At 40.4% G+C, this 27133-nt stretch overlaps 1 protein-coding gene across 4 annotated transcripts in view; it reads left to right on the top strand.

Annotated features, from left to right (window-relative positions):
• EFCAB7 (EF-hand calcium binding domain 7) overlaps positions 1-25997 on the top strand; it is a 44688-nt gene extending 18691 nt beyond the window's left edge. For 3 of the 4 annotated variants that reach the window (XM_090048627.1, XM_090048626.1, XM_090048628.1), the window contains 9 exons: positions 402-526; positions 6212-6353; positions 9479-9588; positions 10320-10477; positions 10687-10820; positions 12846-12994; positions 16697-16906; positions 20737-20844; positions 24183-25997. In XM_090048627.1, coding sequence (XP_089904753.1) covers positions 402-526; positions 6212-6353; positions 9479-9588; positions 10320-10477; positions 10687-10820; positions 12846-12994; positions 16697-16906; positions 20737-20844; positions 24183-24257 — 1211 coding nt within the window. In that variant the 3' untranslated portion in view covers positions 24258-25997. The remainder of the gene's footprint in view (positions 1-401; positions 527-6211; positions 6354-9478; positions 9589-10319; positions 10478-10686; positions 10821-12845; positions 12995-16696; positions 16907-20736; positions 20845-24182) is intronic. The other variant, XM_090048629.1, reaches the window with a different exon arrangement.
• Positions 25998-27133: the final 1136 nt, after the last annotated feature.

Raw genomic sequence — 27133 nt, forward strand, 5'->3', positions numbered from 1 at the left:
CTTGAGGCATTGGAATAATTGCCTCGGCACAACTGTGCACAAATGAACAGATGTCCTAGGAAGAAGATACCCTGGATTAGAATTGGGCACAACTCCCTGGGTTGGGCAGATTTACCTTGATTCAAGTAAATGCATCACATGGTCACAACTCTGTCTTGCTCCTGCGAGTTGCTGTTTTCCCAAGATAGCCCATTCATGTGTTTATGACCTGACAGGCATGTAGGTAGGGCTCACTAACCCATGCTCATGTGATTTAAATAATCATAAGGAAAAACAAGTTACATTTACTGAGGATTTGTCATTTAGCTTTTGTCTGTTTCTATAAATAACTGGAAATAAATGCCACTTTAATATGATGAAGCAATGGAAAGAGCTCATACAAATAAACATCTTCATTATAGGTGAAAACAGAACCTCTTCAAGACCCTCATCAGCTCAAGGTTGTAAAGCATCCATTTCTTCCACTATGAGCATGGGTGCCAGCAGTAACAAAAATTCAAAGCTAATTGAGCCAAACACAGTAAAGGTATCTGCAAGTCAGTCCTATTTAAGTTATGCTGTTTTCCTTTAGGCACACATGTTGTTGCATTTTAAGTACAGAACAGTGTTTCTCTGCTTTGTAGCTTATGTTTTATTAATAGTTTGTCAAGGGCAGCAATGCACTGCAGGGAGCTTTCTGGATACAAAATATTAACGTTTTTATATATTGTTGGTTTTGCTGACATCTAGTTATTGAAAATAATTTTTCAGGTGTGAAGGTTTAATAGAACAAAGTGTGCTCTTTATAAATGAAACCGCTGTTGGATAAAACGCTTAATGACTTTTTGAGAAATTTAAAATTGAATAATTTATTGGGTTGGTGAGAACTTTAAATGCTTAAGTAGTCTGAAAGACTGCATATCATAAACCTTTGTAAGAAAGGTAATTGGAAATAAATAACAGGTCTTCAGTCGTATTCAGTTTGGTGGACGTTAATTTGCAAATATACTATAGCCTAAAAATACTGATTTTTATTTCAGCTAATATGTTCTATCAGTATTTTCTTTTAAATAAATCACTCATTCAATATAAATTCCTGTGGGAGAAAGACAACAAAGTCACTTTGCTAGGTCAATATTTGTAGAGTGTTAATATTGATCTTTTTCCTTTGTTTTCCCTTTCTTGACTCAGCCTTTACTAGTTTTCTTTCAACAGAAAATAATAGCTATAGAACTATAAAACATTAACTGGAAACTGCTAGGATACATTAAAAATGTGTGCCTTGAGACCTCTGTGTAAAAGGGAAAAAATGGTTATGACCACATAGTATAACTGCTGGTAGAAAACTGAACTGATTGTTCTCATGAGTTACATTTTTGTTTCAAATAACAACTCTGTATTTGTTATTGAACTCTGAAGTCCTTTATATCTTTAACATTGCTAGACAGTGACATTTGTTCTATATTAAAATTTAAAAACATGATCTCCAAGGATTTTTTTCTGTCTGTTTAGGTATCTGTACCCCCATGCAATTTAACCTGCAGTTTCAGCTTGTTCAAACATGATATGTAGGGTACAGAGCCATATAATTTTCCAATATTGGATCCCTCTTTCTTTTCACAAGCAAATAAAGTGCTAATAAAAAGCAGCTGTGGAATCTGAGTAACGATTAGCAACCTATTAAAATTAAACGGAATGTTATTCAATATAAGTAAATAGAAGTCAATAGAAACGCACATTTTTGCACCCTTGCGAGGGAGAAGCCTGATCTTAAACTCCATTGAAACCAATGGACAGATGCTCAATGATTTCATTAGGCTTTGGATCAGGACCTAACAGCCCGAAAATTGTTCTCATTCATTTTCTATTCACATCCTTCTCCTTTGTTCAGCTATTTTCTGGAATAATAAGAAAGTGTGTTTTGGTGGAGTTGGACCAAAACCAATGTTACTACTCTGAAAGATAAATGTAATGGAAGGATGGAGGTCAGGACACTTTGATATTTTTTTTAATAAAATAAGATTGTCAAGGGCACGTATAAAGTATTGTACCCTTTGCATCATGCAGCCCTTCCTCCTGTTTTCCTTTATTCAGCGAGATGTGCAAACTAAACAGGAAAAAGCCAGGTTTGGGTTTTTGGGGGCCTATCAGACTGTTTTATGGAATATTACCGACTGTCTGCGTTCTCAGAAAATTTTTAAAGGAACCTTCCTCCCCCTCTCTCTGCCCTCCCCAAGTGCATCCCTATGTAGATTGTATTCTTTGCAGCTGCCATTCAGGAAAGGTTAAAAACAATGTGGAATCGGGTATTGAGTTTATCCAGGTCAAAACGGTGAGTAAAATATTAAGTATTTTTAAACATAATGAGGGCTGAAGGTGATCATTTGGGTCATTGACATTTGGAGATCTATGTTCTATTCCCAGTTCTGTCACAAATTCCCTTCATGACCTACGGGATGCTCCCCGTGTGATGTTATGACCTTCAACTCTCTTTGCCTTAATTTCCTACCTACAGGGATAATAGGAAAAATAAGTATAAGAAGTTTCTCTAATTCACAGGAGTATTGTGTAGCTAGTCATATTTTATATTAAGGTTTCATTTCATTCTTCACATCTGTAAAGAGGCCTCTTGTGTGGAATGAGTAAGAATCTATTGTGCAAGAGAATGGGATAGAATATGTTTTGACAGAACAGGGTTGGGAAATGGGTTCAAGATATGGTTTAAAAAGTATAAGCCATCCCTTCCAATAGAGATACCTTTTCTATTGAATTATGCAGAGCAGGACATTTTATATCATTCGCTATCATTTAGAACTAGATGCCAATAGATTAGATTTCTGTAAAATTGGGTACTTGACAGTAGCCAGTGTTGAAAGTAGTAACTGCTTTTGTAATTTTTTCTTGCTGATTAAACTGTTTTGATTATCCAAGTTACCTACAACTTGTATATTTTGTGCTTTTTCATTACACATTCTCTATTACAATTTTCAGTAAAAAAAAAGGTATAGCTTGAAAATAGAAGTAGGAAGACACTTTTTAAGTTTTAATAATCCACATGTGTTCCAATGTAGTACAGGTAAGTTAGAGAGTATAGCACCACCTTATGCTCTGTGTAAGCATAACAAGCAAGTCTTTATTTCTTAAGGGTTTTCAAACTTTTTTCATATTGTCCACATCCAAGTAGAGAGTTTATCTTGTAAGCCAATTTCTCATTGCGTACTGGGGTTATATGGGATCCTCATGTTAATTAACATCAATTGCTTTCATAGATGAATAATGATAGGAAAGTATGAGTTGTCTTTCATATAATATAATAGCTAGAACAAGGAGCAGCAAATTAAGCCACTTTCCACAGACTATCTGTGGTCAACACACTGCAGTGTAAGAACCTGTTCATAATAAGAAAGGTAGGACATAATTTTTTTTTGATTCCTGTGAAAATGTCTTATTCATGAAAATTCTTACTGTAGCTTTTTTGAAAAGATACAGTACATTTGGGACACTGTTTAAACAATTTACTGGGCATTTCTACAGCTCTTAAATTCCATTCAGACTATTTCATCAGCTGAACTTTTAACTTTCATCTCACTTGAAATGTTGATCATTCATTTTTCAAACATTTCTATAAGCTATTAAGCATAGAGACTAAATGAGCTAACCCTAGGGTATTGTTCAACTTCCTCAGCTGTGTCAGATCTCAAGGACAAATCTTAACTTGCTGAATGGGAATGTCAGGGTAAATAGGAATTATGCAGGTACTGTAACAACCAATTTACCCAGGGAGGATATTCTCATTGGTAATGATACAGTGTGCTAATGTGTATATTCTACTTTTATCAGTATTTAATGTTAACTCTAATCTAAGCATTCATTATAAATATAGGCTCTAACTTCTTTTATAGATTGGAACTCCAACTTCCAATCAGCTTCATCCCCATCACTATTAAAGCCTGGTAGCTTTCACCACTCGGTTAATCTGCCTGCCAGTTGTTGGGGGTTTTTTGTGACTGGGTCTCACTTCCACATCACATTTAGGAGGGACACTGTAAGGTGAATAGCTTGTTTAGTAATGGACAGTGTAAATAGTTTAACTTATGTTTAGGAGGCTTCTGTGAGCTCAAAAAGGCAAGTAAATCAATACTGCTCTGTTCCTCTTAAAATGATTTTAAAATGACCAGAATTATTGCACATTGCTTAAGTTCTTAGACTATAAAAGGCCGGGGAAGGAGAAGGCACTTGGGGTTGGATATCCAGATCCCTCAGGCAGCTTTTTAGAAGTCTTAGCCCAAATAGTGTTACACTGTAGTTGGAGGAGGTCTATTTAAGGGACAGAAAATGTATTTAAGAATTTTAAAACATTGAATTTGTTATCAGCTTTTCTTGAGAGCTAAGAAACCAATGAGCTCCTCGGATAACACAATTACACAAGCCCTGAGTGCAGGGTTTAACGTCCTGCATCTTCGTACGACTATGAATGGTGCAGTCCCATCCTCTCTTGCCCAATACCCTGGTAAGTCATTAATATCAGTGCAGTGAGCATAAAATGCTACCAAATCAGAATGACTGCATTTTATACCTACGTGTCACTGGTATAATCAAGTACACGGGTTCAGTGCAACAGATAATCCCTTCCTGATCCCAGCAGTGATTATAGAACAAAGAGAAGGCAGGGGAAATTTGCACTTTATAGGCTAACCAAACTAGATGTATATATATAGCACAAGCTTTTGCAAACTGTAGCTCACTTCATCAAATACTGTGAAAGGACAAGCAGAAAACAGAGTACAAGAAGGAGAGAGACACGAATCCTACAGACAAGGTTGCGGGGTGCAGGGAACAGGTAATGATATCTCTATAGAATAGAATAAGGGCCAAAAAAAATTGCTAGCTCTTAGAACACAAATAAAGAAGCAGTGTATCAAGGGAGAAGAAACTATGGGAACATTTTGTTCCTGTGAATATTCCTAGCATGAAGCGTTGTATCAATATAGCTCCCCTTACTGTTTTTGAAAACAGAAGGTCTACAAAAGACTACGCCATAAAGATTCCAGCTGCTTGGCTCAGCTCTGGATCAGTGTCTTCTATCACTAGGAAAATAAGCCTTCCTTCCTCAAGGTTGGAAGTATCCAAGGAAAACACTTTCTGTTTTACCAAATGATAGCTAGAGGTGAAATTTGAGGCATGCCATTTGAAAATGCCAAGCATGTAATTGTTTCTGTTTCTTGACAGAAGCTTCATGGCTTCTCTAGAAACCTGGTACACAAATAGTTCAGTCTTTTATTGTGGCTGTTTTCCAGTGATTTCAGCAATAGCTAAAAAGAATTACCTTCCGTACAAAGAAGGCAAATTCATTCTAATTTTAGCCAAAATAGAGCAATTCTTGAACAAAGAGTATGAATCATGTCAACTTGCGTTAGATCTTGGAAGCTATGTCATATGATCTAATTTTAAGGAGTACTTTAGTCCAGTAACTTCAGTATGACTTTTGCACATGTTTAAACACGTTGCTGGACTGAGATAGACGTAAGTCCATATTTAAGTGCTTTCCTGAATTGGGCCTCAAAGAGTAATGTTGGGGAATAATTCATAGATTCATAGACATCAGGGCTGGAAGGGACCTTGGAAGGGGGGAAGAGTTCAGCCCCCTGCCCCAGGGGCAGGAAGTCAGCTGGGGTCATAGTATCCCAGCAAGATAAGCATCCAATTATCTCTTGAAGGTGTTCAAGGTAGGTGCTTGAACCACCTCTGGCAGCAGTCTATTCCAATTAATTTTGAACTTAATTGATAAATGTATATTTTTTTTCAGACAAGTCATATTTATAGTTGTTCAGACAGTTCATTTTATTCCCTGATTGCATGACCTTCTGGAACTAATAACAGCGCTATTTTCAAACATTTGAATGTTAAATGTTCAGTTTGACTTTTACACAGTTTGGAAAACTTTTGTTCTCGCTTTGGTTAATTGTGCCATTCTAAATTTACTTTCAACAGATATTTGAGCATCTGAAAGTAATATTTGTATTTCTTTACCAGTGTGCATTTGCTGTGATATCTGCAAAAACTGACTACAAACTGTCTCAGGGAATTCATTAAAAAATTCAGAGGCATATCTGCAGAAAATGATATGCCATATTCACCCAGCTGTAGCTCAGACCATCAAAGCAATTTACTTAAGAGGAGGATTAAAGACCCAGATGAACTTATATTATGCATCTTTTCATTTGGATTACAGGAATGGCAATGTGCACAGTCCAAAGGATGTTTTTACTTAGAGGAAGATGGTACAATCATTAGTCATAGATATAGGATGCACTTACTTCAGAAATCAACAGTGTGTATCACCATTAAACCTTTAAGTCTTAGCCAGTTAGAAGGTAAGTGTATTTATATTTTTGGAGAATCAGAAGGTGGGTCTGGGAGGCACACGAATAGTCTCATAATTTTGCAAAACACTCTGTGATGGTCAAATCTAATGCATTAAAGATCTGATGGTTCCATTACTGTAATATGGGCATCAGGGCTTGATGGTCATAATCTACCCTTAGCTTTACCAGTAGTGTTATTACTGAGCAAAGTGGATTGCAGTATGTAATGTTATATGTGGCATATGGTAATGGGTGGCTTAAATACTTCACCCTTTGCAAGTTAGGACTCTGGGTCCCTGGCTTTCTACACAGTGTCATATTTAATCAATAAGGGAATGATTAAAAGCACCCTGAAGTCATTAAACAGGTCCCTGTTAAATGTGTAGATCAGGCCCTGAAGTTGTAGACTTTTCTGATCTGTTTCTGTTGCCTGTGTCTTTGTTTTCATGCCATGCACATATATTGTATGGTCATTTAAAAGGACTGTCTCAACTTAAAAATTATAGCCAAGATTCCATAAGTAGCTAATGGTTTTAGGTGCCTCGATTTTTGGTTGTTTAACTTGAGGTACTTAAAAGGAGCCTCGTTTTCATAAAGAGCCGAGCATTTGTAAACAAACACATTTCTTTACCCATGATGTTAAAAGCATATTAGAGAATTAAAAATGAAGGAAAATAATAAATGGGCACCATTAACTCAGAGTGTAGCCAGTTTCAAGCTACCTCTACTACCTATTATCCCAGTACTTGAATGGCTACGGCATTTGCGCAGGAAGTGGCTGACCCAGATTCCTGTTCCCTCTACCTCAGTGGGGCAGCATTTGAACCCACATCTGCCACTTCCCAGTAAAGTGCCTTAACTGTTAGGCAATGACCTAGGCATGGCCAAAAGTTCCTTCTTTTGAAGCACCACAATCCGCTAGCTGGGGAATTGGCTCTGTGGTTAGACCCAGAGGGTGGTGGTTGACAGAAGTCAATCGTCGTGGTGCCATGTGACCAGTGGGGTCCCCCAAGGCTCTGTCCTTGGACCTATTTTGTTCAGCATCTTCATTAATGATGTGGACATTGGAGTCAGAAGAAGACTGGCCAAGTTCACCGATGACACCAAACTGTGGGGTAAAGCATCCACACCTGATGGCAGGGGGGTGATCCAGGCTGACCTTGACAGGCTTAAGAAATGGGCGGACAAGAACCTGAATCATGTTCAACACTGAAAAACGCAAGGTACTCCACCTTGGGAGGAAAAACCTGCAGCATCCTTATAAGCTTGGCAGTGCTACGCTGGTTAGCACTACGGATAAAAGGGACTTGGGGGGTCATGATTGACCACAAGATGAATATGAGCCTTCAGTGTGATGCTGCGGCCAGTAAAGCAAGCAAAACGCTGGCTTGCATCCATAGATGCTTCTCAAGCAAATCCCAGGACGTCATTCTCCCATTGTAGTTGGCCTTGGTGAGGCCACAGCTGGAGTGCTGCGTCCAGTTTTGGGCTCCACAATTCAAAAATGATGTGGAGAAGCTTGAGGAAGTCCAGAGAAGAGCCGTGCACATGATCAGAGGTCAGGAAAACAGACCTTATGATGAGAGGCTGAGAGCTATGGGACTCTTCAGCCTGGAAAAATGCAGGCTCAGGGGTGATCTGATGGCCACCTATAAGTTTATCAGGGGTGCTCACCAGGATCTGGGGAGATGATTGTTTACCAGAGCGCCCGAAAGGATGACAAGGTCGGACAGTTATAAACTTCAGCAAGACCATTGGAGGCTGGACATAAGGAAGAATTTCTTCACTATCCAAGCCCCCAGGGTCTGAAATAGCCTGCCACCAGAGGTGGTTCATTCACCTACATTGAATGCCTTCAAGAGAAATTTGGATGCTTATCTTGCTGGGATCCTATGACCCCAGCTGACTTCCCACCCCTTGGAGAGAGGGAGCTGGACTTGATGATCTTCCAAGGTCCCTTCCAGCCCTAATGTCTATGAAATCTAAGAAGCTGGTCCGTGAAGGAGCCAAGAGGAGAAGGTGCATCGAGCCAGAAGAAGAGCAAGCCAGAGCAAAACTGCCTCTTTGGCCAAGTGAAGCGGTTACTGTGGTAGAAGGGCAAGGGCCCTGGACAGTGCTCCATCTGTCTTCAGCTATCTATCCATTTGATCCAATGACTATTAAATGCAAAATGCACAAACATCACACATCTTCACTGACTTTTTATGGTATAGATAATTATTGCCATGTGTATCAATTTGCCAAGATTTTTCCCCTTTATTAACAAAATAAAAGCTAGCTTTCCACTCAAGAAGACTGCTGTCTTATCTTTAATTGTAATCCTTAATTGTTTTAAGAGCCTCCACAAAAAGAAAAGTAATAAAAAAAATGTTATTGTTTTTATGGCTAAAAGCTAAAGTAACTTTCCTAACCGCCAAACACTTGGCATTTGAGACTTTTTAATGATAATTACACTGTATCAAAAATTAACAGCAAATTCTCTGTTCCAATCTGCTTGGGGAATCCCAGTAGCATATTATGAACTCATTCTGCATGCAGCTTTTCCACTGAGGTCAACCAGGCTTTTTTAAAGGGAATAGGCACAGAATGTGCCACACTTACTTGCATGCCACATGCACCCTTTCCCCCCCCCGCCAAAAAAAAAATTAGCCCTCCAATATTGGGGTGGGTGCTGTGAGTGGGAAAGCTGATTTCTGCATTGAAAGAGGAGCATAGAGACACTGTAATGGTTGCCACTGCTGACCTTCTCTGACTTGTCTCCAGCCAGCCTGCAGCAGAGGTAGAGTCCAGTTTTAATCTGCTCACAGCTGCTGCTAAATTGTCAGCAGCTTTTGGCTGAGCAGCAGCTGAGAGAGGACTTGGCAGCAGCTGTGAAAGCCTTAAAATGAGCTTTTGCCTGAGGCAGCCAGTGAGCTATTACAGGTGGTTAGCTTTCAGCCATGACTCTGCAAACATATTTTTGTCTTCATTCTGTTTTCCCAAAACAAGGTACGTGCCTTGTGTGGGGTTGTGCGATATGCAGGAAAATATGACATAATAGAAAGATCTTCCATATGAATCTAAGAGGAACATTTTGCCCAAAAGCTATGCAATTATTAAACATGCAGCTTGACATTGTTTTTGTTTGTTTGTAGGAAAACCTTCCCCGTGGTTATCAGTGGACACAGCTTTGTATGTTCTGAAGGAAAATGAAAGCCAAGAAAACCTACAGCTTGTGAGCTTGACTGATCAGCAAAATAAAGAGGCTGGATATTAATCTTATCTTGATTTTTATCTTGGATTGATTTTCAAAAATCTGCATTTTTTGCAGGGGATAGGCACAGAATGTGCCACATTTACTTACATGTCATAGTCAGTACAGCACAGCTAAGGCTCTGTAGTTTTGGGAGGGGATAATGCCAGGCTACGAACCCAAAGTTACAAGGCTAATCTGTGGAGACAGATTTTGAACTGTGCTCTCAGGAGTCTAAACCCTATGGCTTAGGCACAAGGCAGGTTCATCCCTTGCTTCTTTTTTTACTTGTGAACCTTTAGAAGGATTTCTGCAAAATCTTTGCTGCAAATTTGAGCCAGGTTGATGGATCAGGGCCAATGGCCAATCTATATGCATGGGTAGAAAGACTAAAAAACTTAGTAGGTTTTGTCAACCTGCCTCATTTGTCAAGAAGTTATTTGTTTTAAAGTTTAAAAAGTGTTGAAATCAGTATGCTTGGTGGGGCGGATAGAAATGTCATTAAATGGACCTAGTCTTGGAAGTCCTGAAGTGGGCTTCTGGTCCTATACAGCTTGCTAACTATTGCTGTGACTAGCAAGTCTGCCAGTGTTTGTCATCATGAAGGCCTCTCATAGAGGTTTGTCTTCTGTAAGGAAAGTAAGTGTGAGGTCTCTAATAGGTTATAAGTACCTTCAACTAATTTGAAAGTAGGGTTCGGATAAATAACGCTCACAGACTTTTCCGTCTTCCTTCAAGAGTAGATGTATGGGTGGAAAGGGGAACTTGGATCTGGATTTTACTGGCTACTTCCATTCACAACTGGCTGTAGGCTCAAGAAGGTAAAGAGGCAAATAACTAGAGAAGTGAAACTGGTTTATAGAGGGGAAGATGGAGAGTTGGGCCTTACTAAAGAGTTCAGGTGAGTTATATTTGTAGTTTAGCACCCTAACTATTGTAAGATCAATGCTCTGAATTTTCTTTATGTTGCTAGTAGTTTTATGCTACTGAAACAAATTCTGTCTGGGAGTTCTAGTTTTATGAAAGCATTTACAAATATTGAATAATTTTCAGCAACGGAGTAAGGAAAGAACTGATGTATTTAAAAATTGTTTTGCTGCCTTCTTTCAGAACAGCTTTATCAAATATATTTGAAATGATTGATTTAGATGGGAATGGCCTACTGAGCTTGGATGAATATAATTTCTTTGAACTAAGAACTAGTGGTGAGAAATGTGACGAGGAAGCCTGGGCTATATGCAAGGGTAAGCTTTGTTACTCCTTTTAATTTACTAGAAATAAACTCATAATGAGAAGTTATCCAAGTTCTTATATTGATGACATCACCTGCATACAAATATACATGAACAAGTGTTACCTAGCAGTCGATACCAAAATGTGTGTATACAATGGTAAATAATGTTCACCTGCCCCATTCTTCTCTATCCACCTTCTTTTCCCTCTTTATATTCCTTTTCTTTTTTTTTCTGTCTTTCCCTCCACTCTTCCATCACTTAGCTCTTCTTCTTTCCAGCATATTTGCCATGTCCGTGGTTAGTAGTCCAAGTGGAAAAAAAAGGCTTCCCATGGCTGTTGCTAAAGCTGCAGACATTTTATGGTGGGATGTGTTCTGACCATAGAACTGATTGTGAAGAACTTTAAACTGCTAATTATAACTCTTGTCCTGAATTCCTCTCTGGTGATTACTCCTTGCCTTTGGTGACTTGGAGGTGATAATGCCTTCCTACCTTACTACCTGTTTGTGTGGGTTAGATAATCAATGTGTACAACGTGCTTGGAACATTAAAACCTTTAATTAAATAGTTATTGTTAAGATTCAACCATTTGTCAGCTGGAGCAGTGTTTCTGCTAATACGGACATTTCCATTGGAAAATATTTGCAAGATGTTTCATAAACAGTTTACAAAATTGTCCATATTGTTCTGTTCACAGATATAAATGGGACTTCTACAATAGGGCCTGTAAGGCAGCCAAGCATTTAAGACTCTTACTGCCATATACTGCCTTTGATCTGTTAATGTCACCAAGAGTCTATCACCTCTCAAGGGCAGTATTTGGTCTTAAATGCCAGTTTTCAGGGGAAATTGGCACTGTTTAATATTCAAAATTGGTTATGCTGTACTTTCAAGCCCTCAGAATAAATAGGTCTGCTTCGTAAGGGAACAAGAAGGATAAATCCATTCATGGTTGTACAGTGCTCTGATATTACAATGATGGGGACTGTATGAGTGACTATGTAGCTAAACAAATCAAATCTAGTTGTCAGGAGCTGTCTATAGCCTCTTCTGTGAACATTGTAGGCCATGACACATTGCTTAAGTGGAACAAAAATATGTCTCCTAGGTTCTGTGAAATATTTCTCTCTAAAATACTAAATATCTCTTTCTAAAAAAGTATATTGAAGCATTTCCTAAATTCTAGAGACCTCATATAGAGACTGTTTTCTTTTCATCAGCTTCTCTCCTCTTTCATGCCTCTAGATTCTGTTACCCATTTTTATTCCTTTATTTATATTTGTGTGCATTTTGGAAAGGGGAAAAGGGATAGGAGCACGGTAGATGGATTACTAGGTCATTAATCAGTGGAAGGGTCCAGACAAATATCATAAATCATGAGAGCAAAGTTCAAGCAGTTTATAATAGCATCTGATCCATTTGATAGATTTATTAAATTGGTAATCCATTTTAATAATGTATAGTGAAGATTTAGCTTTGTTGCAATGAGAAGAGCATTTGTAAAATACACTGACATAAAAACATGTCAATTAGGTGTCTGCAGACACTAGAGCAGTTGACCCACCATATTCTATCAAAAATGGTGCATTTTGGATTTTTAAAAACTAAGTAACCAATTTCTGTATCAAATCCCCAAAGTTATTAAGGGAACTGCTTTACCAAGCTTTCACTTCCTGTTCCTGATATTCCCCTTTCCTTTAGTTCTTACCCTACCACAACTACTTCCAGGAAAAGATATCTTCTAAGCCACACTTACACTTTGACATTCCTCCTTCTCTTAAGCTGTACAAACATCCAGTTGCTCCTTCTTCCCTAAAAACAAGGGAGAATCCCTGTAAGCAGAACATTTTAAGTTCAAGGGTATTCTTTACCATTTTAGTATTTTACAGTTTTGGAAGACCCATGGCTGTAAGACTTATGACCAAGTCCTGCAGTCCTTACTGAAATCAGGGGGAGCATTGTTTAGGAAAGATTAGAGAGACCATAACAGGATTGTTTCCATTTAAGAGTTACATTATTTTTCTTTTTAAACAGAGAATTTTGACACAAAGAAGAATGAGCTAACAAGGCAGGGCTTTATGGATCTGAATCTCATGGAGGCTAATGACCGTAAAGGGGATCCCAGTGACCTTTGGGTTACTTTATTGTCCCTGGGCTTCAATAAAGCATTGGAAATGACAGAGGTAAGTAGTTTTGTAACACAACTGCTTCACATGCAATTTGTTGCATATGTTTAATTGCAATGCTATTTCTGTCCTTTGTAAACTGATGTTGGTAGGCCATTGACCCAGCTCCAAATACAGTTAATATACATTTTCCGCTATGAATGTCAGAGCTGGCACTTCACCTCCAGGGCTAACGCTGTCAGGAAGGACTACACTAGTATGGAGGCAGGTAGAAATCTGATAAAATGCAGTGTCACTGCTTTGTGTTCAGAGAGAGAACTGGACTGCTGCCTCACAGAGAAAAGGTACCAATATTTTGTAAAGCCTACAGAAGAAGTCACAAATCATGCTTTTTGAAGGACTTGAGGCATCTTGCTGGAGAGAAACAGTTCTTGATGATTTGACATATGAGGAAAGATATAAAATTGTGGCCTGTCATACATCTGTAAGAATGAAGTGCTTGCACTGCCTAAACTGTGGATCTGGTTTCCAGAGTGTCCCAGATAACTAGGACTGGAACCCTGGCTTAGCCACAAAGCAGTTATGTGTTGCTGTAAAGAACATCCCAGAAAAACAAATAGCAGCCACTTGTCTTCATTTCAAAATTGGATTGGAGGCTGAGAGCTGCAAAATGATGCATCAGAGATGGAAGCGGGAGACAATGGTAGGGTTGGGAGCAGGAGACAATGGCAGGGTTTTTGCAGTAAGACCGGGAGAGCCTGTCCAAAAGGAGAAAAATAATAATATGCACCATCCAGCTAATATATTTCAGGGCTTTTCAACTTCAAGCCCTTCAGGGGCCACACAGGGCACGAGCCATACCAGTCTAGCCACAGGGCCCCATTGCCCACTGCACCACGTGCCCATGGAGGCACCCCTACCATTGTACCATGTAGGCATAATCCCCCATATGTAGCTCTATTTCCCCACCCTACGGATGCTCAGCTCCCCACACAGCTTGCCACACTGTTCCTGCCCCTGTGGGGTGGAGGCAGGAAGCACCAGTCAGTTGGGGGGGGGCCACAAACTGGCTGCTGTTGCACCCTGAGCAGAAGAGCAAGTGCCAGCAGGCAGGAGCCTGGGGGCTGCAATTTAATCGCTTGCATCCTATATGTGGCCCGTGGGCAATTAGTTTGACAGCCCCAATGTATTTTATTTACATTGTTCAACAAACATAATCGCCAGACATAATTTCCTGCCTTTCCTCCTGTCCCTTGTTGTTGTGTCCAAGTATTTTCCACATAAACTTAATAACAATACCTGGAAGCAGGGACACACACACATGCACACACTGCTTCCTTGGTAAGATTATCAACTCCTTTCCCTTGCATCCATGTGTTTGTGGGCTTTTTGAAAAAAAAATAGTATCGGTGTTGGCCTTAATCAATGGCTCACATTTCCTTACTACTCCATAAACAGAAGGCAAAATCCTATAAAGAAATAAAACTCTCCCCTTCATGTGTAGAAAATTCTAAAAGAAGACTGGAAAGGCTTTGCCTATTCCTGCAATATCTTTTTCAGTATTTACTTTCTGTTAAACCAAATCAGTTCAGGGGCCTGATATAGTATAATCATTATGTAAACCAGGGGGATCAGAATCCTCAGATCCTGTGGGCTGGATGACTGGTGCAGGGCCAGTCCACAGACCAGGTGAATTGTGCAAGATTGGCCCTGTGGGCTGAATCAGACTTGCAGACTGGCTCTGCATGCCCAATCTAGCATGCGTGCTGGACCAGCTTGGTGTAGGTGCCTCATGCTGTGGTCATCCTGGACCAGCCCACTGTAGGTGCTTCATGCAGAGTGCGTCCCAGACTGGCCCTACATGGGCACTGCATGCAGCATGCATGCCAGACTAGTCCCTTACGAGTGCCACATGTTGTGCACATCCCAGACTGGCACAACATATTAGCACACTGGCCTAATCTAGCATGCGGCATGTGGGTCAACAAATCCATGAGCAGCACTGCAAACCAGAAGTTAGGGCTCTGTGGTAGGAGTGCATCAATAAAGGATTTCTTGGCTGATACCAATAGCCAATTAATAAACCAAACATATTGGCTGATGCTGATCTGGTAATCCATATTTAGTAATAATGCAAGGCATTGTAAACTGCTGACATAGAGAAACCCTTTTTTTTTGTTTTTGGCATGCTCCAGCAGTGTCCTGAATTTCATGTATCAGCATCCCGGCACTTAAAAATGGCGGTGGGGTTGCTTGAACTAAAGCTTTTAAAACACAGGGATGCTATTACATTGAGGCACTTTTATTAGAGTGGCTGTTGGAGCCACCCCCAGAGCATGTATAAAAGTGCCCATGCTGGTTGCAGCAGGTGGGGCTGGTCTAGCAGTGCCTGCGTGTGGAGCCCTTCAGCCCCTGCTCTTCCACATGATGCCCTTGAACACAAGCCCGGGGCTGCCCAGCAGGGCTGGGGGGAAGGTGTGAGCTGTCCTGGCTGCCTGGGCCTGGGTGGTCTAGCTTACTGGGGTGGGATCCCAGGCATCCAGGGGCCCCGATCCCACAGGCAAGAGTGAGCCCTGGCCAGAAAGCATAATTATCAGTAAACATTATCGGCTACAGTGGCCAAAAAAGCCGATAGCTGATAATGTCTTTTCCCTTTTATCAGTGCCGATCTGATAGGCAACCAATATATTGGTACACCTCTACTCCATAGGCCTGATCCAGCCCATGAGCTATATTTTTTACATCTGTAGTATAAGCCATTCTGGGCATATGAAATAAAAATTGGACTCTAACCCTTCAATATTGGAGTTCTGATACTTTGGGAGGCTAGAATTTGCAGCTCATATTAGCACCTGATTAAGAGCAATTAGCTGCAACCATTTCGTGTTGAGTTTTAGTTCACCTCTCCTTTTCCTAGAAGTACGCTGAACGGAGCTGGAAGTCCGGGGGGGTGTTCTGTCTTTCTGCAGTGGGTCACTAGATGGAGCTGTTCTCTGACAAAGAACAGATTGTTCTGAAGGCTTTGGACTAGGGTATGGAGAGTCTCTGCCTTGCGCTGGCTGTGGGTTTTGGCTACAGCTTTCAGGTCCTGAAGGATAAGCACAAGCTGTATATTGTGTACTTCAAACATTTGCTTCAATAGAACATATAATTTAACCCCACAACTCCTGGATTATAAAGGGTTTGCGGGCAACCTTCAGTAGCAGAGACTGTAAAATGAAGATGGAAATGAAAATATATTGGTAATAATAGGCAGTGCTAAATCCCATCTCCTTGTTGCTTCATATGCTACTCTGAAACAATAAAATGGAAGAACAAAGGTTATTTCTTATTACAACATTTCAAATATTTTGAATCCTGAGAGGCACAGGGGTTTTTTTCTGCTGCCCTAGTACTATTTGTAGTGTTGCTGTCCCACATCAGTTACGAATGGATTCCCAATCAGTGACATTTTGGAACAGGCTACGTCTGGCTGCACCCTGATAGATTTACACTGCAGTGCATTAAGGCTGTCCCAGTTGAACTGTTACTGGGATTATTGTGCTCGAGTGATTTGTACTAATCTCTGAATTACCTCAAAACAGGAGAGTTCGCAGGTTTCGTGGGGTGTGTTTTTTTTATATGTTCAGTAGGGTGCATAAACTTGGACAATTCTGCCTCAGAGTATCTATGAAAATATTTAGGAGCTGTAGGTTAAACTCTAAAGAATAGAAATAGGCAGCAATAGTTAAATATTATTGCATTTGTCTCTCATACCAGGCATGCCCCTTTGTCATTGACATCTATGCAGAAAAATGCAAGCCAAGAATTAAACCTGTTCATCTAGAGGCAAACAGTGGGCAGCTTAACAAAGCCATCTGCAAATCTGTTGTTAACCAAGGAGAAGCCAAAGTAATGGATGGATGTGAAAGTATAATTGTCCACACCTACAGAAGGGAGGCCCGGATCACTTCTGTTATTGAAAATACGGTACTGTGGAATAAGTCTCTTATGCATGTTACACACAAGTTTTTGGTGTCAATATTCATCATGTTGCTCTTTACCTGTCCTTGTGAAGCTTTTGTAAATATTGGATAGAAAATAAAAAACACCTTTTATTATGTTCTGACCTGAAGCCCACTGAAAACAGCAGGATCTTTTTCCCATTTATAATAGACACTGGATCAGGGTCTATTAGACAGGTGCATCACAAGCAGGGCCAAGGAGGTGATCCTCCCCCTGTATGCTACACTGGTCAGGCCACAGCTGGAGTACTGCGTCCAGTTCTGTGCGCCCCACTTCAGGAGGGATGTCGACAGCATGGAGAGGGTCCAGAGGAGGGCCACTCACATGATCCAGGGACAACAGGGCAGACCCTACAATGAGAGACTGCAGGACCTGAACCTGTTCAACTTTCACAAGAGAAGGCTGACGGGGGACCTGGTGATCGTCTATAAACTCACTAGGGGGACCAGAAGGGTTTGGGAAAGACCTTGTTTCCCCTAGCGCCCCCTGGCATAACAAGGAATAACGGCCACAAGTTGTGGGAGAGGAGGTTTAGATTAGACATCTGTAAGAACTACTTCACAGTCAGGGCAGCTAGGATCTGGAACCAACTTCCAAGGGAAGTGGTGCTGGCTCCTACCCTGGGGGTCTTTAAGAAGAGGCTGGATGCCTACCCGGCTGGAGTCATCTGAGCCGGGTTTTTCTCCTGCCCGGGCGGGGGGTCGGACTTAATGATCTACAAAGTCCCTTCCGACCCTACTTCTAGGGTCCAAGATGCATTAATTTACTAAGGTGATGTAGAGCACTTACATACTGCATAATATATATCAACAGAAGTTTTATTTATGTTTTCCACAACTTTGCAAATTTTCTGTGTAAAGTTAAGCTCCAGTCTAGATTGGTAAAAGCAGAACACACAAATGCTACTTAAAAGAGAAGATAAAAAGGCAAAAGAATATTAAAAATGGCAATTCTTTTTAATATTATTAGTTTACTGTGAGCACACTGACTTGCAGAAATTTGGGTTTTTAGCAACTTAAGATGGCTGGAGTATTAAAGTACTACCCTTAAAGGTATACTTAATTATTTGTCCAAACTAATAAGTGTAAGTCAGTGTAAAAGTGTTCGGTAAAATGCAAGCAGAAATTTAAAAGCCTTTTGCCTGGCTCCTAGTGGATGTTCTGTTCACACTCAGTTTGATTCATGTAAGGATGTCTGAGTAAATTAATGTAGCACAGTAAGGTGCTAAAATTAGAATGCTTTAGTCTTGCAGGCCCACCTCAGGAATCCATTTTTTTAGAAGGGGATATACAGAAGGAAGAGAGGGCTTGATTATATGTTTTACAGGTTGCAATGAACACTTCACTGTTTGAAAGTAGATGATTGGGGGTTTCATGTAGCTTGGAAATTTTTCAGAGAAATTCTTAAGAACCAAGGCACAAATTCTTGACTATTGAAAGTGGATACAGCTGCATTAATCACAGTAGACAGAATTTGCCCTTGCAAGTTTCCCTGCTCTTTACTGGAACAGTTTGTTCAATTTTCCTGGCAATAGTATTAGTTTTACTTTTTCATTATAAACATTTTCAGAAAATACATGAGTTATTTTATACCCATCTCCATTCTCCTGTTCTCCACAGAGCAACCATCTTAGTTGGGAACTAGTGCTTCAAATAATAAATGCAGGCATGGATTGCAAGTATATCTGCTATGGTTGCTGCTTTCTGTTATTTCTGTCTTTTGTTATTTAAGCAAATATATTTTTCATTTAGCTATGGGCTCTCTCTGGCCCTTATACAGGCTTACACAGTAGCGTAACAAGCAGTAGATAATCACGGCACATGCTCTGGGTTTTCACTTGCTGCTGCAAGTCCAGCTGCTACTGCTGGCCTAGCTTCTGTCGCTGCCCTGGCATCCAGGATACAGCTCCAGGCTGTTATGCCTCTGGGTTTACAGTGAATGTAGATGAGATGGGAGACAGGATCCTCACTCTGTCTGGGCAGATCAGTGTCTGGGCAGACACTGTGCCTCCGAGAATGCTCTTGCCTGTCCATAAAGGCACTAAAGGAACTGTTTTCAGGGTATATCTCTCATTTGAAATAGAAATCTACAACACATCACCTGCACATGGTGAATTTTGGTTTGACTTGTTCCTGTAGCCCCATATTTCTTACTCTACAGAATCCTTTTTCTACATTTCTTCTACTAGCTGTCCGCAAGAGAAGCGAGAGCATCTCCAAATTGTAGGGCAGTAGGAGAGTAACAGCAATAACAAGTTTTAACACAGAGCAGTGTTTATCTTTTTGCAGCTCCAAGAGATTTCACATGTAATTGCACATGAATTGTACTCTACACAGACCTTTTGTACTACAATCCCCACAGACAGCACTTCTGCCAAGCCTTATCTGTCTAGTTGCAGGATCTCCTGCTGCATAAAGTCTGACAGTCTAATGTAACTGTGTTCCTATTCCATTTCACAATGAAGAACAGAGATTGTCTGATAGCATTTCCTAGGAATTACTTTCATTTCTCTGTGCCCATGTTGAATCAAAATGTATCTAAACACAACTGAAAGGCAATGCATGTTGACATGTCTTTCAGTTTTATTTCCCAGTTTGGAAGGGTGTTTGATTGTTTTTCTGAGAGCGTGTAACATATTAGATCCAGTCTATGGGTCCAGTCTGGGCTCATTTTATATAGCACTACCCAGCATTGTGGCACTTTGCTGTTGAATATACTGAGCCAGTCAATGCTGAGGCTGAGTCCACAGCAGCTCTGTAATTTGTTCGGAAACCATACAGCTGCCTGAAGCTTCCCTTATTTCCAAGTTTTCCTTTGTGGATTTTGAGCTGCTTTCCTCCCCAGTCAAGCACTGAATACTACAGAGGAAGGCAGGAGAGGACTCAATTAGCCTGGAAGGCAACGTGGCCTGTGCAGCCCCACCCAACATCCTTGGTTTGATGTTCAGATGCTGGAAAATCATTTTGCCTGTAGGCATGCTGTGCTGGCAGCCAGATGTAGGATTTAGGAAGGATGTGTACTGACTGTCCACTGGGGATGGATGAGTTGGACTGTTACAAGTCTCAGTTACCAAGTTCTCTCGAGATCTGCAAAAATGCCCACATCTTTCAAGCCAGGTGGCACTATAGAGCTGCTTGAAATTCTGTGCTGTGGACTTCAGTGTGGTCTGCACAGGAGCTCTGCAGTACTGCTAAAACTTCTGCTTCCATTACAGAAAAAAACAGGTTTACCAACCAGCTCTTTATGTGCAAAGTCACGTTTCTCTCAAGAGGTGTGTGCCTAGTTTCATTGGAGGAGGTAGTCCATAATTTCAAATTCTTTCAATTGTATTGATTGCTGCATATTTAAAAATTATTCCATATATATGGCACCATTTTAAAGAGAATATTTGTAACAAATTCATGATCTACAGGTATCAGCATAACAGTATAGACCAGAGCAACTTGTTAGCACTTTTATCCTGTGAATCTTTTTAGGGTTTGTTTCAGGACAACAGATGTGGACATCTGAATGATTGCACGTTGTCCTGAGATAAAATGGTTTCTTTTGGGACAAATGTAATGTCTCTTTGTAGCCCACGTCTTCATTTACTTCATGACTCTAGCACTTTGAAAATGAACATAGGCCCTGAAATTACTGAGGTGGACTTGAAAAATGTACTGTATGTTTAAATGAGTTTCCATTCTGTTATAATAGCAACTTCAGAGAAAATAATAAGATTCTTAATGTTGTTTTTGAAAAAGTAATTTAAGCATGAAGACTAATAAAATCTCTAATTTTTTTTCCACTTACAGTCTGAAAACAAAGTGATTATTCATGTCAACAATGAGCAGAGTAAGAATTGTATAAATAATAGGGGACTCAACATTTTTGCAGTAGAAGTGGCACCAAAATCCATGATGGTAATGTTGTCATATCTCTCATCGAAATCTACGTAAAAATTCCTAGCATCTTAACAGTTTGCTTTTCAGATCTTTTTGTAGTAATATTGAGCATATGAATACAAATTAAGAGGGGGAAATGTACTTTTTAATGGGAAATGCATGAGATGTAGGGCCTGATTTTCAAAATTGTGCACCTACCTGGAATATGCAGGTACTTCCCTATAGAGAGGTCAGAATCATTTGCTTACTGTCATTGTAGATAATAATTTTGAACCAATACTTTTGAATATTTCCTCATTTTTAAAACAAGCAAGCTCCTAATGTCAGTAAAAAATGAAGTTACCATTGCAGAATTATTTTTAAAAATGCTAATCAGGTATTTATTTTCAGAGATAAGAGGTTTTATGTGAATGAGTATTCAGTTTGAATGAATATCCTTCTCAAAGGATTGGTATCAAATTTTATTTTATGATGTGCTTTGTTGCAGCAATGTGAAGTAAAATGACGTGCACATTACATCAACATCAAAGGGATATAGTTAACATAACAACCAGATTTTTGTATCAGTTGGTTTATATCATTAACAACATTCAGAAGTAAAGACTTAAAAAACTGTTGCCTCTAGCTGCTTTTCAGAGTTGCCAACTGTCTGTAAATGTATGGACAGATAGTAAAAAAACAATGTTAATAACACCTGTTCATAAAGTCTGTAAAAAGAAAAGAGGAGCTGTCGTCAAAAAAAATTAGCAACTGGAGCTTGATTGAAGATTTCTGGGGAGAAAAGAAACTGGAGACAAAGTGTTGAAGGACAGATAGACAGAAGACCAGTGCCATCTACTGTCTGAGTGATAGTGCAGTACCCTGTAGGAAGCATTCTCTCCAGGCTTTGTTCCCCATACCACCCTCCCCTACCCAGGCATATGCTGTTGCTACAGCTGTGTCCCTGCCTGTAACACTGCTGGGTCCTTTGGGGCTGTGTGCCAGGATGGGGGGGCAGGGCTGGAAGGAAAAAGTCTGGGAGGGATGGGCTGGAGGCAGACAGCATGGTACGGGATGTGATCAGGGACATCAAAGTATCAGGTTGAGTAGGGGACCCATGGGGTAGGAGCAGCATGGTATAAAACCAGTGTTTCAGTCAAGCAGGGCTGCCAACCCAAGACAACTTTTTCCTGATAATTTGCAAACTTTTTATTGGCAACCAAAACTTTTATTATAGTTGGTGTTAAACCATAAATGTAAAACTGGCCTTTGTTCAGGGTTTGAAAGAAGTGTTACATTTACATTATGTAAAATGTGTCAGTAAAAAAAGTTCAGTCATTGGTAAAAAGTTTGCAGATTGTCAATAAAAAGAATTGTCTTGAGTTTGTTGGTTTAGCTTGGATATTAAATATCACTGAAGTCAGTTTCATTTTTGTGTGTAACCAATTTCACTTCCTGATTTGGTATGTTGCAGTGTTTAGGTTAAAAAACCTGTAGATAAATTCTTATTTGTTTAAGAATCTCTATTTTCATTTTATTTTTTTTATATTAGTCTAGGATGTGTAAAAATATTCCTTTATAAAATGTTCATTTGGGGCCAAATTTAGTTAGAGGGTGTCTCTTTAATCTGATGCATTCTGCTGAACATGAAGAACAGACTGTCCCTCAAGTAGTTACACAAAAATACCTGTATATACGGTCTCGTTTGGACAATATGGCATGCAGCTGGTTGAGTTTTTAACATCTTAATTGATGGTTCAACAGCATTAAGTCTCTTGGCAATTCCAGAAGTTGTACAGTTCTTAGTAAATGTTGAAATAAGCAGGTGTGAAATCAAAAAAATCTCATATGATAAAGCTTGTATTAAGTTCATTAACTTAAGAAACAAGGCTGCTATGGAATTTGTGAATTGTGTGGTATATCATTTTCAAACACAGGCCATTCAAATTATTTTATTTCATTGTTATCTAACCTACAGCACTGAGTTTTCAGTGAAGAATTGGTGCTTGGGCTCGTGCACTCTGAACATTGTTCAAATAAATACAGCTCTATGTGGATTTCAGGATCAGAGCCAATCCTGATGCTGCTGCTGACACTATTCAGTCAGATATAAGGCCAGTCATGAAAGGTGTTTTTTAGTCTCAGTTTTCAGTGGAATCACTGAGCCGAAAGTCCTGTATAGCGTCTTTCCTTTACTGTAGTTCAGTGCAGTATAAAATAAAAACTAGTAATTATTACAGAAGTTTAAATTTTTCATCCATGAGCTTTATCAATATGCATACTAGAACTGAAATAGTTAACACATCCAGATAGGCGTTGTTACATGGTAATTTTGGGTGGCTCCTGGAGCTCTTAATCCCTGGCTTGTCTGCACATTAGCACGTTAAAGCGGTTTTAAGCACTTGTTATGTAGCTTAAAGTTACACCACTCCACGGCGGGATTATCTCTGATCCACACTGCCCAGCTTCTGTTCCATTAAGGTGTGGCCACTCCCCACAGATATGCTGCCCAGGTTGAAGTTCTCCAGTATCCCAGGATCTCTCACACCCCTGCCCATAGAGCAGGGATAAAAGCTGTCCTGGCTCACCAGTCCTCTAGTGGCAACTCGCAGCTACAGCTCCTAGTTCTGCCCCAACTTACCAGGAAGCTAGTGGCGAGTCACAGCTGTGCAGGTGGGGGACTGTCAGAGAAGGATTCTAGACCAGGGGTGGGCAATCCCTGGCACAGGTGTCAGAGCATGGTGTGCAAAGGCATTTTGCTTGGCATGCGCACCTTGGGTCAGATGGCAGGGAAGGAGCCAAGGCTGTACTGCCACAACAAGGAGTGGGCCCCTACTGTCTACCCTTGGCATGCCAGCATCTTACAAGTTGAAATTGCAGGTGTTTTTGGCACTCTACCCAAAAACATTGCCACCCCCTGTTCTACACCAGGGGTTTTCAACCTTTTTGGATCAGTGTACCCTGGCGGCTGGATGCGGAGCAGTGTACCCCTGGCCGCCAAGCAGGGGCAGAGTGGGTGGGTGGCACACAGCTAGACGCAGAGTGTGGGGGGGGAGGTGGCACGTGGCTGGATGCAAAGCAGCAGCAGCCACCACATGCAAGCTTCCCCTGAGTGGCACCTGTGCAGCAGCGCAAGATGGGATGTGGCAGCACTTCGTCCCTGCCCACCCACACATACCCGCTAAGGCCTTCTCAAGTATCTCTCTTCTAGATTACGGGTGTGACTGCTCCGAATCCCAGCTAGCACTAACACGTGTGCAGCTCACTGTGTAAGGTGTAACAAGGCCCTAAGTCATGCTTGTATAATTCTGCAACAATTAAGGAAAGAATGATAAAAAGCAGTACACACACATTTTTTTTCTTCTTTTTACATACAGGTTTGTCAGCACGTGATGCCTTTGAATGAGCAAGAAGAATGGATATATAATTGCACTCATTCTCTCTTACTTTAAATAGTTCTGTCTCAGAACTGATAGAACAAGAACTAAACCAGGATTTTTTGTGATGTAGAGACTAATGGATTAATCTTGTTGACTTCAGAATGAAGATGTGTGCAGATCAGTTGTTCCATATTTGTGCTTTGCTCCCATGATTTCAGCTGTTCGGGCCAATGAGTCACAAATCTACTTATTTACTCTTGACTTCACCCTTGGCTTATTGGGACTGCAGAGTCTTCAGCCACAAGCACTTCTGATTTAAGGGAACTAGAAATATAAATATTTTCATTTACATAAAGTGAGTATCTTTACTCTACTTTTCTTGTGAAAAAAGTCTTGAGAGTGAGTAGGGATAAAATAATCACCTGGCCTGCATTCTTCTGCAGCAGAAGTGCATATACTATTTTTTATATGTAGAATGATTCATTAGTATCTCAGCTTATTCTAAAGAATCATCTTACTATACCCTTCTACAAATACTTAGCAGGCTGTATGCATAATGGTAGATAGGAGACATTAAGAAGGACCAGAGTTGCAAGTGACTGGTGCTAAGACGTGCCTCAAAAACAACAAAGGTAGTGCTCCCAGCAGCCTCTCCTCCTGCCAGCTGGACAATCTCACAGTTTGCACCTTCCTCTTCCTCCTCTAGCACCATCCACCTAGATGTCCCACCACTTACGGATCTAATGTCAAAAAGCACACATTTGTTTTAAACATCTTACTCACTGGATGCCAAATTTGAGTTCTCTTCTCTTTTAAATCAGGCTTTTGGAAAATCCAGTTTTTTCTTCCACATCTCTAAAATCTGTCCCTTACTCTTTCTTTGTGTCACTTTGCCACAGTGACAGGCTTTGGCCTTACCTTTTGCCTTGATTAATATAACTGTCCACACTGTGCCCTGTAGACATCAACCTTTCCTCACCTACCCAAAACACTGCAACCAAAATATTTCTCTTTCTCTTTAGATACTACCCCCTTGAATCCCTGGCATCCACACAGCCTGGAGGCATGTACTCCACTCAGTGCTGAGGATCTCTATTTTCCTTTTATACCACCTTTTATATTCTGTGCTTTTTTTTTCCTCCTTAAAGTTTCCTTTGTCTCCCTCTCTTAAGATTGACTTCATGCAGCTTCCTCTTCCATGTGTACCAGCTGCCACCTCTTTCTCTTGTGGCCACACTTATGTTGGCCTTTTCCCTTTCCCCATGGGTGACTGGTGCCACCTTTGACCAGTCAGCGACCGGGGGAGTTCTACCCCCTGCTGATGTTGCCAACCAGAGGCGGGGGTGGGGGATCCCCCAGTGGCCAATTGCTGTGGCTGATCACTGCAGCCACTTCCAGAAGTGGCTGTGGCCACCTCTGGGAGCACAATGGCACTCCACTCCCCAGCTGGCACTTGCAGGGGGGGCACCAGTGCTCCTGCGAGCCCCCCCTGTCCATTGCCTGACCAGCTGCGCTCACCGCTTAGGGGATGCACCAGCGCTCTCAGGGAGTGCATGCGCACCCCCTACATATCACCGCTGCCCCCACCTGAGCCTCATGTTTTTGTTGTGCTTACCTAATTGAAATCATTAGTAACTGATGGACCAAGACCTTATTTTCCTGGGTGTTTGCAAAGTGCCAGCTATAACACTGGCATCACAGGAATGATCCTGTTTGTTTGTGGTAGTCTTGAAGTGACATTGTTTATTTGAATATTTTAGTGCTGTATGCTTTACTATTAAAATGTCAAGCTTTTTATATTTATTGTGTTGTCTCTGTTTCTCCGGTATATCCAGAAAGCAGAATCTATGCTATAAATACCACTGAACACTAATAAAAAATGTGGATTGCAATACATCTTTAATAAGACAGAGGTAAAATACCACTACCAAGACAATACATTAATTTACTTTCATCTGTCCTAGTACTTTACGCCTAGAAATACTGTACATGAGCTATCCTTTGTAATTACAACATACTGGATATGAAAGTTATTTTCCATTCAGAAAGGTAAATTGACATTTATACAAGCTGTATAAGATTTGAAGAAAACACATTAGTGTGAACATTTATTGAGAGAGAGCAATAATGGGAAATGGATATGCAATACCTGACAAGTTAATAAAATAATTTTCTTTCTGCTGCACTTCCATCTCATGCTGGGAATGCTTTACTAAGGAGAAACTTGTTAGGTAAAGTTCAGCTCTCTGGATTCGTGGGGTTTAAAGCACACACTTGTGGTTTTAATTCTGTATGGGGCTCTTTGCTTAGGCAAATTAAAAATTTGGTATTTTTCCTTGGTATTCTGCATTGTTAATAATTTATTTATGCTTGCTCTGAATAATAAGCCACTTTTCTATCCTTTACATTTAAGGAAACATTCTGGGTGTTAGGAATATCTAATAAAAACATTTTTTGGGGAAAATTAACCTTTGTTTTGGTTTCTTAGGGGCAGATTAACTTATTGTCCCTAGCATAGGCTGACATAAAGAAGCTGACTATGACCTGCCTGTACCCTCAGGAAAAGTTAAAAGAGAAGTAGTAAAATGTTTAGTTTGTTTCAGTTTATTAGTAAAGCAGACCCAACATTAAATGGTAATGCAGCGGAGAGAAAATTATGCTATTAACTTGTCAGATATTGCATATCCATTTCCCATTATTGCTTCCTCTCAGTAAGTTAAACTAGTTTATCACAGTGTCTCTGAACATAAGGAACTATGATACCAGTGACCGACTACTTAAAAGGTGCCTCCATTCAATATAGGTATTAAATATATATGACCTCGTCTGTGAGGGTTGCAAGTCGTCTTGAAAAGCTATATTTACCCACCAGCGACTCTTGTACTCTGACTTATTCTGCTGTAATAGTATACTGGGCAAGTAAATGTCAGTTATGAAATGAGAGCGCT

The sequence above is a fragment of the Crocodylus siamensis genome, chromosome 5 (genome assembly GCF_052110815.1).
Source record: "Crocodylus siamensis isolate JL-2025a chromosome 5, ASM5211081v1, whole genome shotgun sequence".
Lineage (NCBI taxonomy): Eukaryota > Metazoa > Chordata > Crocodylia > Crocodylidae > Crocodylus > Crocodylus siamensis.